We start from the raw sequence: 15,207 nt of genomic DNA on the forward strand, positions 1-15,207 counted from the left end.
CCCTACCCTTAGACCCTAGTGCGCTCGTTTACCTATTACAGTGAATTGATATCACGCAAGCTGGCCAGCACCCAAGAATCACGACAAGAGGAAGATTTAGGTCAACACAACTGCGAGATTATGGAAGATTAGCAGGGTTTCTTGCATTTGTAGGAGCACGCTGTATTGCATTCACCAAGTACGACGTAGACATAGTTCAGGGTCTACTTCCCCATATTCCCCCTCTTCCCGCCCCGTTTCGCCCGGTCGACATGTCCCCTCAACACCCTCTGATGCTCAACCAAGCTTCTCTTCCCTTTCCTCTTGGCTTTGCCCAGCGTCATCAAGAAATTCTTTTTCCGCGCCTTCTCCTTATTCGTCGTGCTCTTGCCCTCCGCCTCTTTCCGCTCCTTCTTCCGCTCAGCCTTGGATTTATGCTCCGCTCTATCCTTCTTGAACTCTTCTTGGAGCTTGGCTTTCTCTTCTTTGGTGAGTTTGCCAGCGGAGAGGTGTTTTAGGCCCGTGATTGCATCGGCGGTGAGTTCGTCGTCAATGTGCCGTTGGGAGTTGGTTTGACGGGCTGCTGCATTGTGGTGCTTTGCGTGGGAAGTGGGCAGTTGAGAGGATACGGATGCTGTTGTGCGAAGTTCGTGAAGCTTGGCGAGGTCGGCTGGGGTCAGGATACGGGTTGTGGCGAGTTTCGATTGGGATGCTGTTGTTGAGGCTGTGGTTGATGGGGCTTCGGACGTTGCTTTCTTGAAGTCATTTTCTTTGTCATCTGTTGCGGAGAGGTCGAATTTGACTTTCTTGCTTGGCTTGCTTGCTTCGTCGTCATCGCTGTCGGAGATGTTGATTTCTTCGTCCGACTCGACGTTGATCCAGCCACCTGAATCATCGCTGTCTTCGTCTTCGACATTCCATGCATTCCAGGCCGCTTCTTCGTCTTCTTCGCTGTCCTCCTGTCCAGAAATATCAGGATCGAGACCTTTCTCGATGCGTCTCCGTCTTCGCTCTTCTTCCTTCCACTTTTCCAGTAATTCGAGCCCTTCTATTTCACCGGCTGCTTCCTCACCATATCGTTGCTGTGTCCGCTCACCAGACTTCAGACCAAGTGCAGCATCTCTGCCACGATCCCGCGACTTGAGCATTTCAGGGTTTACCTGTCTGTACAGACCGAGCAGACCCTTGGCTGCCATCATGACGCCCTTGTCCTTGCTTTTCCTGTACATGATCAGATCATGCAAAAGCGTCTCGTTCATGCAGAGTGGCTGTCTCACGCAGATCTCTCGAATAGCATTTAGGCCCGATGCTGCGACTTCTCCGGCAGCTGCTTCACTCACAAATTCGTTCGCGATGGTCTGAATTGGCTTTTCGAGCTCGTCTGGAGGTACCTGGCTGTGTGTTCCCTGTGCTAGACATGCTAAGAACGTGGTGACCGACGGCTGTTTCGGCTTCAAAAACTTGAGGAAGTAGCTGTAGAAAGGTACAATAATCAGTTTGTGTAGTCCTATCAACCGCGAGACCAGCTGTAGGACTTGTAGCTTGTGCTCGAGATTCAGCTTCGATTTCACAGCCTGCAAGTGCTTCTGGAACAAATCCTCAGCAAAACCTTGCGGATTATGCAACAGGTGAAATGCGGAAAAGTTCAGCATATGCGGCTGAGTCTTCTTTTTCTCCCTCTTCTTAACAGTGGTGGCTGCCTTCTTCAGCGACCGATCAGCCTTCTTGCTCTTCTTGTTGATGCCAATCTGGTGGCGCAATCTCCTCATGTCAATCTGTTCATCGTCCTCGTCGCTTTCCTCTTCTTGCTCTTCTCGTTCCTTGTCGCCTCCAAGGAAGAAGCGTACACCACCTACTATTACCTTCTCGTTGTCGGCCAGAGCGCATTCTTTCATGATCTCTACTGCCTTTGCATCTGTCCATATCTGGCGCTTCCACATTTCTCTCGTGATTTTCACGGCCCATAGCGCTTTCGACGAAGCTCGATCTGCGAGCACAAGGTTGTGAAGGATCGTTTGCACATTGCGATTCAGCTTATGGTTTGTCGTCTTAGAGTTCGAGTTGCGCAGGTCACTGAGGATTTTCTGTAGCAAGAGCGCGCGGAGGTTCTTGCTTGAAGTAGCGGTCAAGATCGGGAAGAGACATTGTAGCAGCGTGTTCGAGTCTATGATGTCCTTCTTCCGTAACAAAACTAGACTTCCCACAATCTTCTCCCGCAGTTCAGGTTCCAGCGACTCATGGTGCGCATTGAGGATTTCGATGAGGTGCTGAGGGAAGTCCTTGGTCTCGGACTTGTAGCAGTCGGACACATGCGCAATGAACTCAAGAAGGTCTTTAAATGAGGTCGCACTACTGTCGAACGTGGAGGTCGGGTTGGCAAGGAAGATCTCGCGCTGGTTCTGGTATTGCAGCCATTGGTCTTGAAATTCGGAACGATATGAGGCTGGGTCGCGCTTGATTTTGTGTTGAAGATTCGTCAAGTCGGCATCAACCTTCTCGAGCGCTGCCAGCTTGCGTTTCGGCATCTTATGACTCGACAGTGCAGGTACTTGTGTCTATACTTTTATGGTCGACGAGCATGGAACAAAAATAATCTGGCCGGCGGCGAGGTGCTATCGATAAAACACGCGATAAAGCGTACACTAAGCCAGATCGAGCTAGCCCAGACAAGCCAGCATCGCAAGCACAAACACGTCAGCACAGCACCTGAGAACCACAAATTTAGGTCTAAGCAACTTTGATCCATCAATATTCACACACCCCAAGGTGATTGCACCTCCCGTGTACATCAAGACACGACCTGAACGCCAACGCTCAAAACAAAATATATATCGACCAAGCCAGAATTCATGGCTCATTTCCCGTTTTCCCCATCACTTCATAACACTCACCACGGACGTGCCCTCGCTGAATCTCGTCCTAAACACCCGAGCAGCGTTATCGTACAAACCATCCTTAAGACTCACAACAATAAACTGACTCCCCTTAAACCTCGTCTTGATCAACCGTCCAATATTCTGCGTATGCGACAGATCCAGCGCCGCATCAACCTCATCCAAAATGTACATCGGCGCAGGCTTAAACTGCAACAACGCCATAATCAGACTCAGCGCGATAAGTGATCTTTGGCCTCCAGACAGCTCGGTAAGCGAGGTCTTCCATACTTTACCGAGACACACTCTTACTTCTAGACCCTGCTGTATCTTGCTGATATCGTCGTCTAGTGGTATCAGCTTCGCTGTGTTGTTCCCAGGTAGCAGGTCAGAGAAGATATTGCCGAAGTCCTCCGTGACCTTACGCCATGTCTTGAGCAGTGCTTCGCGTTTGTACTCATCTAGCGAGGTGATTGTCTCCTCGATCTTCCGCTTGTCCCTGATCACAGTCCGTAGCATATTCTTCAGTGAGGTCTCCTTCTTCTCGACACTATCGATCATAGGCATGACCTTCGGGTTGATTTTCTTCTTCATTCCCGCGAAACGTTCGGACATGGTCTTCAATGTTGCTCGTGACTCGGCCAAGTTGCGATTCTGGAAGTCATAGGGTGTGCCGGCACGGCCGAATTGGTCTTTGTTATCAGGTATCCAGTCGTGGTCTTTCTCGAGGATTGCCACTGTTTGCTGCGCTGCCTGCGCGTCTTTGGCCAGTTTCTCCACTGCATGCGATAATTTCTGGGCCTCGAGACCTTCTTCCGTGGTCTGCTTTGATTTCTTGGACTTGGTTTGCTCGAGTTCTTTCAGCTCGTCATCGAATTGAGACAACTTTGCCACTTCATCAGCCAGCTCGGCGGCTGCTATTTCGTGGGATTCTTTGACTTTTGCTTCATCCTGCTTTGCGGCATCGAGCTCAGCATTCGCCACTTCGATATTGCCGTCTATCTCTGCCAGCTGTTCTTCTGCGGCTGTAACGTCGGAAGCTGCTTGCTCTGATTCAAGTCGTGCATCTTGAAGCTCTTTTTGCATGGTCTTGACTGCTGTTGATGTCTTCGTCAGGTTCTTCTTGAGATCAGCCAGCGACTTTTCCAGTTCCTTCAACTTTCCATCCTTGTTTTTGCTAAAGTCTGCCATGTCTTTCTCGATGCGTTTGACATCCTTGTCGGCCTCAGCTTGTGTTGCCTTGGCCGTGCTCATCTTCTCGTTCAGTTCTGTGATCTGGGACTTCATTTCTTCGATCGCCAAGATGATTGAAGAAGCAGCATTGCCGTTGATTTGATCCTCGGTCAACTTGATCTCGTGGGTCTTCAAGTCAAGCTCTTGCTTGCGTGATTTGATAGCCTTCATCTTCTCTCCTTCAGTTTGCATAGCAGCCTGCAGTTCCGACAGCTCCTGCTCGTGCCGCTGCAGCTCTTGTGTGACCTCGTTAAGCTTTTGCATGATGACTAGGACGCCGCTTGTGTTCGGTGAGCTTCCGCCAGACAATGTACCTGACGGATCGTACACATCTCCCTCGAGAGTGACACTCTTCAGGCGTACGGAGGGGTCAAATGTCACTTTCTTGGCAGTCTCTGCATCATGGCATATCAAGGTGGTGCCGAAGACGTAGTCCATGGCAGCCGATACTTCGTGGTCGTAGCCTATCAAGGACAGGGCCAGATCGACCTTACCTGGAGCAATTGCTTGAGCAGCACCGATCTTCTGAGCTGATGCTCGAAATGACGATATCTTGTTCAAGGGAATGATTGTGACACGTTTCTTCAGCTTGCCCTTCTGCAGCAGCTGTGTACCCGTCTCAGCTGAGTCCACCACTACATTGTAGAGTCTGCCACCAGCACAAATCTCGAGTGCTGTTCCGGCAACGGTCTTCTCTTTGTCCAAGGTGAAGAGCTGTGCCACCAGACCTTTGACCCTAGACCGGTCGAAATTTGGGAATGGGTCGCTGTAGTTGAAGTCCACATTCGCGACTTTCCTCTTGAACCCATCTGCTTGCTCTCGAAGTTGACGTATACTTTTTCGTAACGTGGCCTCTCTCTCCCGCATGTTTTCTTCCTTACCAGGCTCAAAACCCAGCTGTGACAATTCCTGCTCAAGCTTTTGTGCTTGCTTCTTGAGGGTCTCGAGACCTTTGAGCAAGCCAGAGTTGTCCTCTTTTGCTTTTTTCGCCCGCGGCTCATCCTCCTTGATTCTTTTCTCCAGGTGAGCAATTTTCATTTTTGCTTGCTCAAATTCGGTGGAGGCGTTGTTGGCTCGGCTTCTTGCTTCAGACAGCTGACCTTGATAGCCTGATTCCTGGCCTTCTCTGGATGCAACACCAGTTTGCAAGGTAGAAAGCAATTCTTCCTTCTTCTCCACTTCGGCATTCTGATTATCCAGCTCTGCTTTGGCGGTCGTGTACTTTTCCTGCAGCTTGTCGTAAGATGCCTGCTGATCCGTGCCAGTCTTCTGAAGTCCTTTGATTGTCTTCAACACGTCCTTCTTCTTCTGCTCTTCCTCTGCCAAACTGCTTTTCTTGAGGTCCAGAACTGTTGATAGTCGGACCAATTCGTGGCTGTAGTCCTTGACTTGATTCTCAAGAGCCTGAAACCGACCACCCTTTCGCATCTCCTTGTCCCGCACGCCCCTGACTCTCTGCATATCGTTCTCAATGTGATCGATCTCGCGCTTCAGCTTCTTGGCATTGTCTTCGAGGTAATCGACTCGTGCTCGCTTGAATTCGTGCTCTGCATTTGCGTTCTTCATCCTCTCACCGGCGCGCACGTAGTCAGCTGCCACGACGACTCTGGTCAATCGCTCAACATCTCCTTGGGTCTTCTGATAGTCCAGCCAGGCTCGTTTTTCACCTCTCAGCTTCTCCAGCTTCGGCTCAATTTCTTCTTTCAGCAGTGATTCGATCTCTTGTACCTTTGTTTCCTTCTTGGCCATGGTTTTCTGTGCCTTCTCTTTCCGATCCTCAAACATTCTTGTTCCAGCAGCCTCCTCAATCATAGCCAGAATCTCAGCTGGCTTCATGTTCAGTACTTTGGTGACTTTTCCCTGCATAATGATGAAGTTCGGATTGTTGATATTGAGACCGACGCTCTGAAACAGATTCTGAACTGTGGCTTGCTGGGCTCTGTGGCCGTTGATCAGGTATTTGCTGGTGCCTCCCATGACAATCTGCCTCGTCACACTGATTTGTTGATACTCCTCGAATCCTATGGGGCTTTTCGCAGTGTCGCTATTGTCGAAAACAATCGTAACACTAGCCTTCGTTACGCCGGCCTGACCGCGCTTGTAGATCAAGTCCTGCAAATTCTGCGCGCGAACAGTTGACATGTTGGTGATTCCAAGGACGAAACATATCGCATCGAGGATGTTCGATTTTCCCGACCCATTGAGACCCGTAATAGCGTTGAAGGAGTCGTCCCAGCTGCTTATCACTGTCCGCACGGCGTACGACTTGTACCCGTCGAGGACCAGTTCGATGACCCTCATGTCGGCGGTAATGTAAGATGCTGGCGGGAGAAAACTCTCAAACTGTTCAAGTCGTAGTCGTTATCATCATCAGACCCGCTCTTCTATCGTGGCGCGTAAGAATCGTGTTTGACGTTGTGTATTGAACTCGAATGGCAGTCGCAACTTTGTGTTTTGTTGTTCCTTCCCAAAGTGGTAATTAACAGGGTATGAAATCCCTCGGCAGATTGGCCAATGAGAGGTATTAAGTTCGCCGCACCTTCCCATTTATCTTTCTACACGTATCGACGTATCCGTACTCGCATCCAGTTGAATTTCTGTCAACAGCCATCACCAGTCATCGCGCCGTGCGCATCTATATCAACACAACTTCCCAGCAACACCGGACGATGGCCCCATCAAGAGCACTGCCAGCTGCGACAACGGCGAAAATTCCTCTCTTCCTAGCTCCTGCTTTCGCCGAGTCTACAGCCGCAAACTGTTCAGCCATCCGATCGTTCAGCTCAACAGCATGCAACCTCAAGAATGGCAAGGGGAAGGACAAGAACAAACGGAGAGGTGTCTCTGCCATGCGCAGCACTGGCTTCTCCCGCGAACTCAACGTCGAGAAATACTACAAGAAAGGCCTCCCTACACCACGACCTGAACACGAGCGGCCATTAGAGAACTTCCCAACCAACCCGAACCACGGTCTGTACGGCTTCTTCACCGCCAAAAAGGAGACTGTCCTCCCTGGCGAGAAGGAGGAAGAACACGGGAGACATTGGACACGTGCTGAACTCATGTTCAAAAGCTTCGATGACCTGCATACTATCTACTGGCAATGTATCCTGGAGCAGAACAGGGTGGCTACGAGGCAGCTCGAGCACAAAAGACTGAGGCTAGGTTACGGTCAGCCAGAAATCGAATTCCGCTTGAAGACAGTAAGTCAACCGCCATCCTTTCCTACTCGCTCTATATGCTTGATGAAATCAATTTCACTCGCCGATACGAGTCGAAAGGACCGCTTAATCCTTCGACGTCTGAGCTCACATTACGAAAATACCTGATTAGATACCATATCTCAGTGTTTCCCATGTGTGATCTCAGGCTATGAGACTATGTGCTAATCTCGGTCATCATTTCAGGTCCAGCGATCCATGGACATGATTCGAAAGGTCCTCCGTGATCGTCAAACTGCTTATGAACATGCTCAGATTTTGCGAGAAACAAAAACGATCCAAGAGTTATTGACGGAGCCAGAGAGAGAAGACACGGCAATATATACGACTCCAGAACCAGAGACCCCCCTCTCAACAGAAGCTCCAACAGAAGCTCCATCACCGACCAGCGCATCTGCATCTCCGTCCGAGCAGCCAATACCAGACGAAAGGATAAGTCCAGAAGAAAGGAGGCGGAGCTTGCTCGGTCCACGGCCAGAAGACTAGGAATCGGAGATAGCGTCATTCCACTGTACATATACCACATGTGTCAATAGGTGGTGACATGCCATGTCACGTAGCCAGCGTGCACAATTAGACCTCAACAAGACTGAGTTTGTCTATTACATTCATCGACTGACTAATAAAGCAAGCCTCCCCTGCTCCAAGCACTTCCACATCACCAGCAGCAATGGGTGTCGCACCGCATAATATAGGACAGAGACAGACAAACAGCCGCGACACTAACACCCAACCAATCACTCAGCCACGCGAGCATTTTGTTCTGCCTTATAAGCCCACTGCAGTTCAATAACACCATCACTCACTTCCCCACCGCCTCCTTCTCTCCTTTTACCTCAGCATCATCCCCCTCCGGATCCCACGCAACAACCTCAAGCTCAACCCTCATCCCCTCCGCCCCAAGCCCTGCAACCCCAATCTGCGTCCAAATAAACCCCCCCTCAATACCCCACTTCTCAAACTCCGCCTTCATAATCCCACTGACCTCAGCGTTTATCTCAGTGTGGAAGCTATAAAGCCTGTATACTTGACTCCAGCCCTTTCCGCCCGCGTGTCGAAGGTTGGTGTCGACGTTTATGAAGGCTTGGGCGATTTCGTCGGTGAGGGAGGTGGGGAAGGTTATGCCATTTGGTCCTGCTGTCCAGCCGCCTGTGAGGAGGTATTAGTTGGAAAGTGAGTTGAGCGAGAGGAGAGAAGGTACCCACCCTGGCCTGAACATTCGATGCGGTCTTGGATGCGGACGGCTTGGGAGTAGCCTCGGTTTGTAAGGGCCCATTCGCCGATGCCGGGGTAGGAGTAGAATTTTGGGGTGGACATGGTGGTTGTGGTTGTGGTTGTGCTTGCGGTGGTGGGGTGGAAGAGGGTGAATGTGAGAATGAGGACGAGGATGGCAGTTGATATTGATGTGGTAAGTGATGAGATTGGTGTTTTCATGGGTGGTGGTTGTGTGTGTCTGAGACTGAAGTAGGTACAGAGCAAAGAGAACCTAGACGTTTATATCCTTACTGTGCGTTGCGTGATGACGCTGTTGTGCTATCGTGGAGGGTGGCTTACCAAGCTCGTCCGTGAGATCAAGGATATGCTTCAGCGGTGGTGCTACGTCCTAGGATGCGTCGGATGTTGAGTAGGCGGCATGTCTGCGGTGCCGTGACGGTTCGTTCACTAGCGTTAGGCGTACCTACATTGTCTGCTTGCGCCGGTCGCCGACTCATTCTATGCCCGATACCCCAGTAATCAGTGTGCTGCTGTCAGCATGCTGAAAGAGAGACGGCGGAAGCAGTTGTGATATGCGGGTCCACCTTCCCGATCGGATAAACGAATGCCAAGAATCAGGCCGGCTTGGCCATCGTTTCCGCTGCTTCATCTTCGCGAATCAACATTATGCATCATTCAAGAAGTCAAGATTTTGGTCGAATCGGTCGGAAAGATGTCAGAAGCGCAGGTGGACGGCGGGCGAAAGGACTTGAGCTTAATAATTATCAGCGAGATCGGGCTCGGACATGTGCCTGGTGTTGATGAATAAATTGACAGGAAAAGCCTAGAGGTCGGTGTTCGATGGGAAATGATAAATCGAAGATAGTGATCAGAACTGGGACAAGGCAGTGTGTAACTATCGATATGTGTATCGATATTATATCGATATATAATCTTCCTGATTCCTCGATATCGATATATATCGAATATATCGATATGTTATATCAATGCCTGAGCTAAGACTGTCTTAGCTAGCGTACAATCCTAGGTGCCTTATAGTTTATACCTAGCAGCCTTACTTATGTATTTACTATCTCTCAGAAGAAATTTTAAGCCACTATTTACTATGAATAGTACGCTTAGCGTCACGTGGTGTATATGATATATATATAATATGCCTTAGACCCAATATATATCGATATTACGATATATGGTCAGAAATATATCGATATCTACGATAGTTACACACTGGGACAAGGTCGGATCGTCTACACCGGTCAATGGTCCTCAATCCAATTCACAGAGCTGGGTTCATCAGTACATTTTTTTGACGGAGATGTTACGATCAAAGCAACAGCCAATGAGCAGCGGCGCAAGAAGACTGAGCTCGGGTCATCATCAGCTGGGCCAGAGCAGTTGACTAGAGAAGCTGTTCAATCAAATCAGCGACGAAGGACACTCGCGTCCCACTGTCAATCACAGCAGTCCGGTGCACGAACACAATGCATGATCGTACGAGGAGTATTGCGACTCGCATGCTGATATGAACTTAGCACTGCCGTGTGTCACGAAATGTGCCATGACACACATATAGCCCTCGTTGTCACAATCGTTATGGTCCAGATATCTCATCTGCCCATCTGCACCATCACCGATGCTTTGTGAGGGCCTAGGTTGTCCTCATCGTCAACTGTTTTCTCCTAACCCTCCCTAGCCCCGAGATGCTTGCAACCGCAACTACTTATTTCACCACTCAGCAATTCGTGCGCGGGATGCGTGTCGTCCGTCACGCTGTGCAACCCGGACGATCGGTCATGCCGAGCATGTATACGAGATGCCCAGGAAAGCCGACAGGGATCGCAAGCACGTCGTCGACCACCACACACTTCACGTTGTGTGCTAAGAGGCTGCTCCGTCGCGACTTGCAGAGTGTTTTCAACTCGTGGCGCGAGCCAGTGTGTCTTATCTACCGGCAACGTCCGCACGGCGTGTTCGTCTTCACTTCAAGCCAACTGTACGCTGCTCCATCTTCGTGGTGACAAGATTCCACGACAGAGTCAAATGCTGGACCTTATCCTGACCATGGATCAAAACCTCGAGCGACTCTGTGAGCCTACTGGGAGGATAGTCCCGTTGCGTAGACATGGCCAGGCTATCTTCCGAACGGGGGAGTTGGTCCACGGGCATAGTGTTGATCACCGTGGACGACTTGGCTCGCTTCGTGGATGACTCATCTGGCGCCTACCGCAGGTGAAGGCAGCAGGAGAAGTTGGCGACAGAGACAGCGACAGAGTGTGATCTCAGCAACACATGATAGGGCGCACCAAGGAGATCAACCACAACGCAAGCGCGAGACAGCTGGTTCGTGGCTCATGGGCTGCGCATATTGGTGCAAGTGGGCTAGCAGGTAGCGTAGGCAACTTCGATCCGACTTTCCTCTTGTAGACAAGTTACATGTACAAGCGAAGGGTGCAGTAAACGCCTTTGCAGTCGAGATGCTGCAGCATCCATCCTTGTCGCCCACCGCGCTCGAGGGGTGGTAAAGGAGAGCATTAGCGTAGATGGCTGGGTGGTGCTAGAGGACGTTTCGCTTGATGAGATACGAGAAGGAGGCTTGGAGACATTGCGAAGAAAGTGCTTGACGACCACCGAAGCCTGTTCTAAAGCTGTCCCATAATGAGAATGCGTGAAAGAGTAAAGTCTTCGAGGTGGACTGCGAGACAAATCTCTGTGGTCGATCTGCGTTGCCATCCTGGTGCGGCACTTCCTGGAATAGATTGCCGAGAAGTTCTGGCCTTCAACAAGGATAGAGTCTAGCATCTCAACTATATGCTGGTCATAGCTTGGTTCTTCAATCAGTACAAAGTCTAATAGCTTTGGCACGACTAGCGCTGACTAGAGTATGTACTCACTCAGGAGCGATAATACCGCCGAGTAGAGGCTGCGCTAAGCATGTATGCATGGACACAGAGTGGTTGACTATATGCCTCGCCCACAAGGAGATTAAGTTCGCTGTTTAATGGTCATCCTCCTGAAGATATCTGCAAGTCGTGTCAGGGCTGACTAGCACTATGATCAGAGACTGATGAGTCAGATCATCGCGATGTTTCGTATCCTCGTGTGCTCAAGGTCGTGTTGAGACCAAATCGTGGAGAGCATATGTTGTCGGCGTCACACGATGGCATGTATTGGGGCCTTGTTTCTATGTTCTGGCTGCATGGCGTAGCAAGACTGGGTAGATGTCACGGATGGGTGGAACCTTCAGTACCAATATCAGCTATCCATGTTGAAGTCGTGTAGACTGGTGCTGCTGTAGTTGATGTGCTCGCACTGTAAAGAGTCAAGGCGTGCTTCACGTCGTGGAGTCGTATTTCCGGCTTACATTCTTCAAGCCCTGTGCCTTGGCGGGCCTTGGCGCGAGCATCTTTCTCCGCACCCCAGCCCTAGTCACTTTCCTCAACAAGGAGGCCCGTACCTACGATCACAAATGGTTCCTGGTGATCCTCAGCGAGGGTAAGACTTACAAAAGCATGACTCGTGCTTTTGGCCGATGGACCGCTCCATAGCGTCCGGATCAGCCAGATACCCGACTCCACTGGTTCAAGTCTGAAACACTTGGCTGGGTTCCCCACACCCCATTCGTCTACCCTCCTTTTCAAAGAATTGGTTGATAGACCAATCATCGATCTCACACTCACGACACACCGAGGCACAGCCAGAACCTCATTGTTGAATTATCAAGGACTCTTGTCTACAACAAGCGAATCTCGAACACTTGACCAGCTTCTCCATACCCATGAATCTACCTTCCTGCTCACAGAAATTGGTCATGTGAATAACGATCATTGGTCTTAGATCTACAATACACCGAGGCAGAGCTGGAACCTCGTCGTCGATTCTGGGGTACCCTGTCTGCGATATGCTCGCTTACAGGGTGGCGCCGTCCTGGTCATCTTCTCAAGATAAGCGAGGCTCCTTTGGGAAGGTCACAGGGCATCACACCATCAGCTGATCAGCTTGGACCAGCACTGTCGAAGACCCAAGACCGCAACACTGATGCCAGCAAGCAACAGGACAATCCGAACAACGTCGTCGACCGAGGCAGAACAAGCATGGTGGTCTCGGGCACGCACTCATTTGTGATAGCACCAGCTTGGCAGACTGTTACTGCCATCGTCAATGTGTTGATGTTGCTTCGTTAAGGTACGCGTACTGACAACAGCATGAAATCTCCCTCCTGCCAAGGCGGTCCTCCTCAACTTCCACTCGAGCAATTGAGCTCCAATCACAGCGATGTAGGCAATCATTCATCCTCGGTGCTCAAAGATCGCAGCAGCATAAGTATGGGCTCGAAGAACCGCAAATGGAACGACGAACCTTCATCAGCATCTACTGTCAACCATCGCCCAGCAGCTCTTCATTCATTAACAATTACCACTCGCTACCGGGCAACTTTCGCTTCAAAGCTTCACTTCACCAACACCGACAATGAAGTACACATTCGCACTTTCCGCTCTTGCAGCGCTGGCCTCGGCAGGACCGATACTTGGTGAGACTGCAGCACCGATTGAGGACCTTGAGACTCGACAACTGGGCAGCGTTGGCGTTACCGCGAACGAGTTCAGTGGCCTCCTTGGTAGTGTCAACTGCCGTGATGTTATCTTCTTCTTCGCTCGTGGCTCGACTGAAGCCGGAAACTTGGTATGTAAGCACAGCAGCTCTCAAAAGCGTACACTGATGAGGTAACAGGGCACTGTCATCGGACCAGACGTCGGCAACGGCCTCAAGAGAGTCTTCGGTAGCACCAACGTTGCAGTCGAGGGAATTGACTACCCTGCTCTGCTGTCCACCAACAACCTACCCGGTGGTGCAGACCTCGGTGGAATCCGTGAGATGGAAGATCTACTCGACTCCGCCGCAAGCCGATGCCCGAACTCCAAGATCGTGGTAGGAGGATACAGGTAAGATGCTGTGCCCACAGTAGAGTGTCGCTGACAATCCATCAGTCAAGGCGCAGCCCTTGTTCACCGTGCTGTTGAGGATCGATCCACCGCCGTCAAGAACAAGATCGTTGGTGCGGTCACCTTCGGTGACACCAAGAACCTCCAGGATGGTCGCCAGATCCCCAACTTCCCGCGTGAGAAGACCAGGATCTTCTGCGCTGTTGGAGATCTCGTGTGCACCGGCAGCTTGATCATCACTGCAGCCCACTTGACCTATGGTGCCAACGCCGCCGAAGCCGTGGCTTTCTTGGCAGCCCGCATCCGGGCATAAGGGATGACGCGGAATTATGGGAGAGACGAGAAAATGAGGTGTAGTCTGTGGCACAGACTACGAGTTCTGATGAAAAGCAATGAGGTTTTCATGACACCAGAGTTCTGGTACTTCGAGGGTTAGCAGCTTTTGTACTTTTCATAGTCGGTGTCCTTGTGTTCAACACCCAAGTATATCAGATTATTTGCATCGTTCCATCTCGATTTTGGTCCCTGATTTCTACAAAACGTTCATTGTTAATGTTAGCATCGGCATTTGCGCGAGATGACGTTCCTTTGTGGCTTTCCTCGGGCCACGACAGAGTGCCATGATGGATGAATCGCAAAGAATTGGAGGGAGAACCCCAACATCAAGCTAAGCTGTCGTGCCAGAGGAAAGTAGGGAGTCTCAAACACACCATCCAGGGACCATAAGGATCTAACATGCCTACTGTTTGTGAGTGAACCATAGTGTCGTACAATTTCGCCATCAACTTGATCTTCGATGACAGCATTGTTGATGCATATGGTCGATGTGGCCTCGTAAAGTGACAGATGAGGTCGCGAAACCAAGACCATTGACGGTCTGCTAAACTAACGCCATAAGGTTGATCACGCCTTCCCTACTACGGTAGAGCAAGAGAACTGCGTTTTCACTTGTCTGCTTGAGACCATTGCACACTCACATCAAATCTCTGACGACTAGACAGCCCTGCACGCATGCCACCATTCTCCCAACCTCAAGCTGATGCTCCTAGAAAGATGACGCAGTGTCTGCCCATGGCAACGCCGTTCTAACGCGGTGCGGCAAAACATCCGATATTGTGGCACGCACACCAAACGTTCTCTCGATGAGCACCCATCATAGTTGGCGAGACATGGCGCTGTGCCTTCTCCTTACCATACGGAGGTGTATACAGGTAGTGTCAAAGCTCTTCCGTTCCCGTTGTCGCGCGTGATTGTGTTGTTTCCGCATACAGGCCCCGATATAATGAACAGATCGTGAACAAAGCCGAAGCTGGGATAATCGACTGTCTGTGAGCAAGGCACGATCGTCCCTATCAGTATGAACAAGCCCCATAATTCGAGACCTGACCGATGCAAGTCTCGTCTACGCGCTCACGATGCAACTCAGCAAGGTTTCCCTCATCGCCCTGGCTGTCTGGCCGGTGGTGATGGTTTCAGCCGCCAACAAGATAGAGCTGGATCCTACCGCAGAGACCTATCTAGCGGAAGGCAAAATAGCCTCTTGTGAGGATTTTAACCATGAAACAGCGCAGTGTTACGAGTACGACTATCAGCCAGATCAATGCGTTCCGTTGGAGTACCCCGACCGCACCGGTGACAAGTTGAGTGGGTTTATCGTAAGCAACGCGTGTCTGCAACGAAGCCAATATGTACTAACTTGTGTGTTCCAGCATACTTTGGCCGAAGTACGTTGTTTTCTCTATGCTG

At 50.6% G+C, this 15,207-nt stretch overlaps 5 protein-coding genes across 5 annotated transcripts; 2 read left to right on the forward strand and 3 right to left on the reverse strand.

Moving 5' to 3' along the window:
* Positions 1 to 203: 203 nt before the first annotated feature.
* Positions 204 to 2,504, reverse strand: SDA1 (Severe Depolymerization of Actin; the record flags this gene model as incomplete). Its single annotated transcript, XM_064876392.1, has 1 exon — positions 204 to 2,504. One exon carries the CDS (start codon positions 2,502 to 2,504, stop codon positions 204 to 206), a length of 2,301 nt encoding a protein of 766 aa, XP_064727699.1.
* A 348-nt stretch (positions 2,505 to 2,852) lies between these two features.
* Positions 2,853 to 6,386, reverse strand: SMC2 (Structural maintenance of chromosomes protein 2; the record flags this gene model as incomplete). Its single annotated transcript, XM_064876393.1, has 1 exon — positions 2,853 to 6,386. One exon carries the CDS (start codon positions 6,384 to 6,386, stop codon positions 2,853 to 2,855), a length of 3,534 nt encoding a protein of 1,177 aa, XP_064727700.1.
* A 368-nt stretch (positions 6,387 to 6,754) lies between these two features.
* MRPL4 (54S ribosomal protein L4 mitochondrial) lies at positions 6,755 to 7,792 on the forward strand (the record flags this gene model as incomplete). Its single annotated transcript, XM_064876394.1, has 2 exons — positions 6,755 to 7,288; positions 7,493 to 7,792. 2 exons carry the CDS (start codon positions 6,755 to 6,757, stop codon positions 7,790 to 7,792), a joined length of 834 nt encoding a protein of 277 aa, XP_064727701.1.
* Positions 7,793 to 8,108: 316 nt separating this feature from the next.
* On the reverse strand, positions 8,109 to 8,623 carry PMZ80_007991 (uncharacterized protein; the record flags this gene model as incomplete). Its single annotated transcript, XM_064876395.1, has 2 exons — positions 8,109 to 8,455; positions 8,512 to 8,623. 2 exons carry the CDS (start codon positions 8,621 to 8,623, stop codon positions 8,109 to 8,111), a joined length of 459 nt encoding a protein of 152 aa, XP_064727702.1.
* A 4,365-nt stretch (positions 8,624 to 12,988) lies between these two features.
* On the forward strand, positions 12,989 to 13,774 carry PMZ80_007992 (uncharacterized protein; the record flags this gene model as incomplete). The annotated part of the gene is made up of 3 exons (XM_064876396.1): positions 12,989 to 13,201; positions 13,250 to 13,461; positions 13,507 to 13,774. 3 exons carry the CDS (start codon positions 12,989 to 12,991, stop codon positions 13,772 to 13,774), a joined length of 693 nt encoding a protein of 230 aa, XP_064727703.1.
* Between the last annotated feature and the right edge of the window lie 1,433 nt (positions 13,775 to 15,207).

This window comes from Knufia obscura, assembly GCF_036327395.1.
Source record: "Knufia obscura strain CCFEE 5817 isolate CBS 148926 chromosome Unknown scaffold_10, whole genome shotgun sequence".
In the NCBI taxonomy this organism is placed as follows: domain Eukaryota; kingdom Fungi; phylum Ascomycota; class Eurotiomycetes; order Chaetothyriales; family Trichomeriaceae; genus Knufia; species Knufia obscura.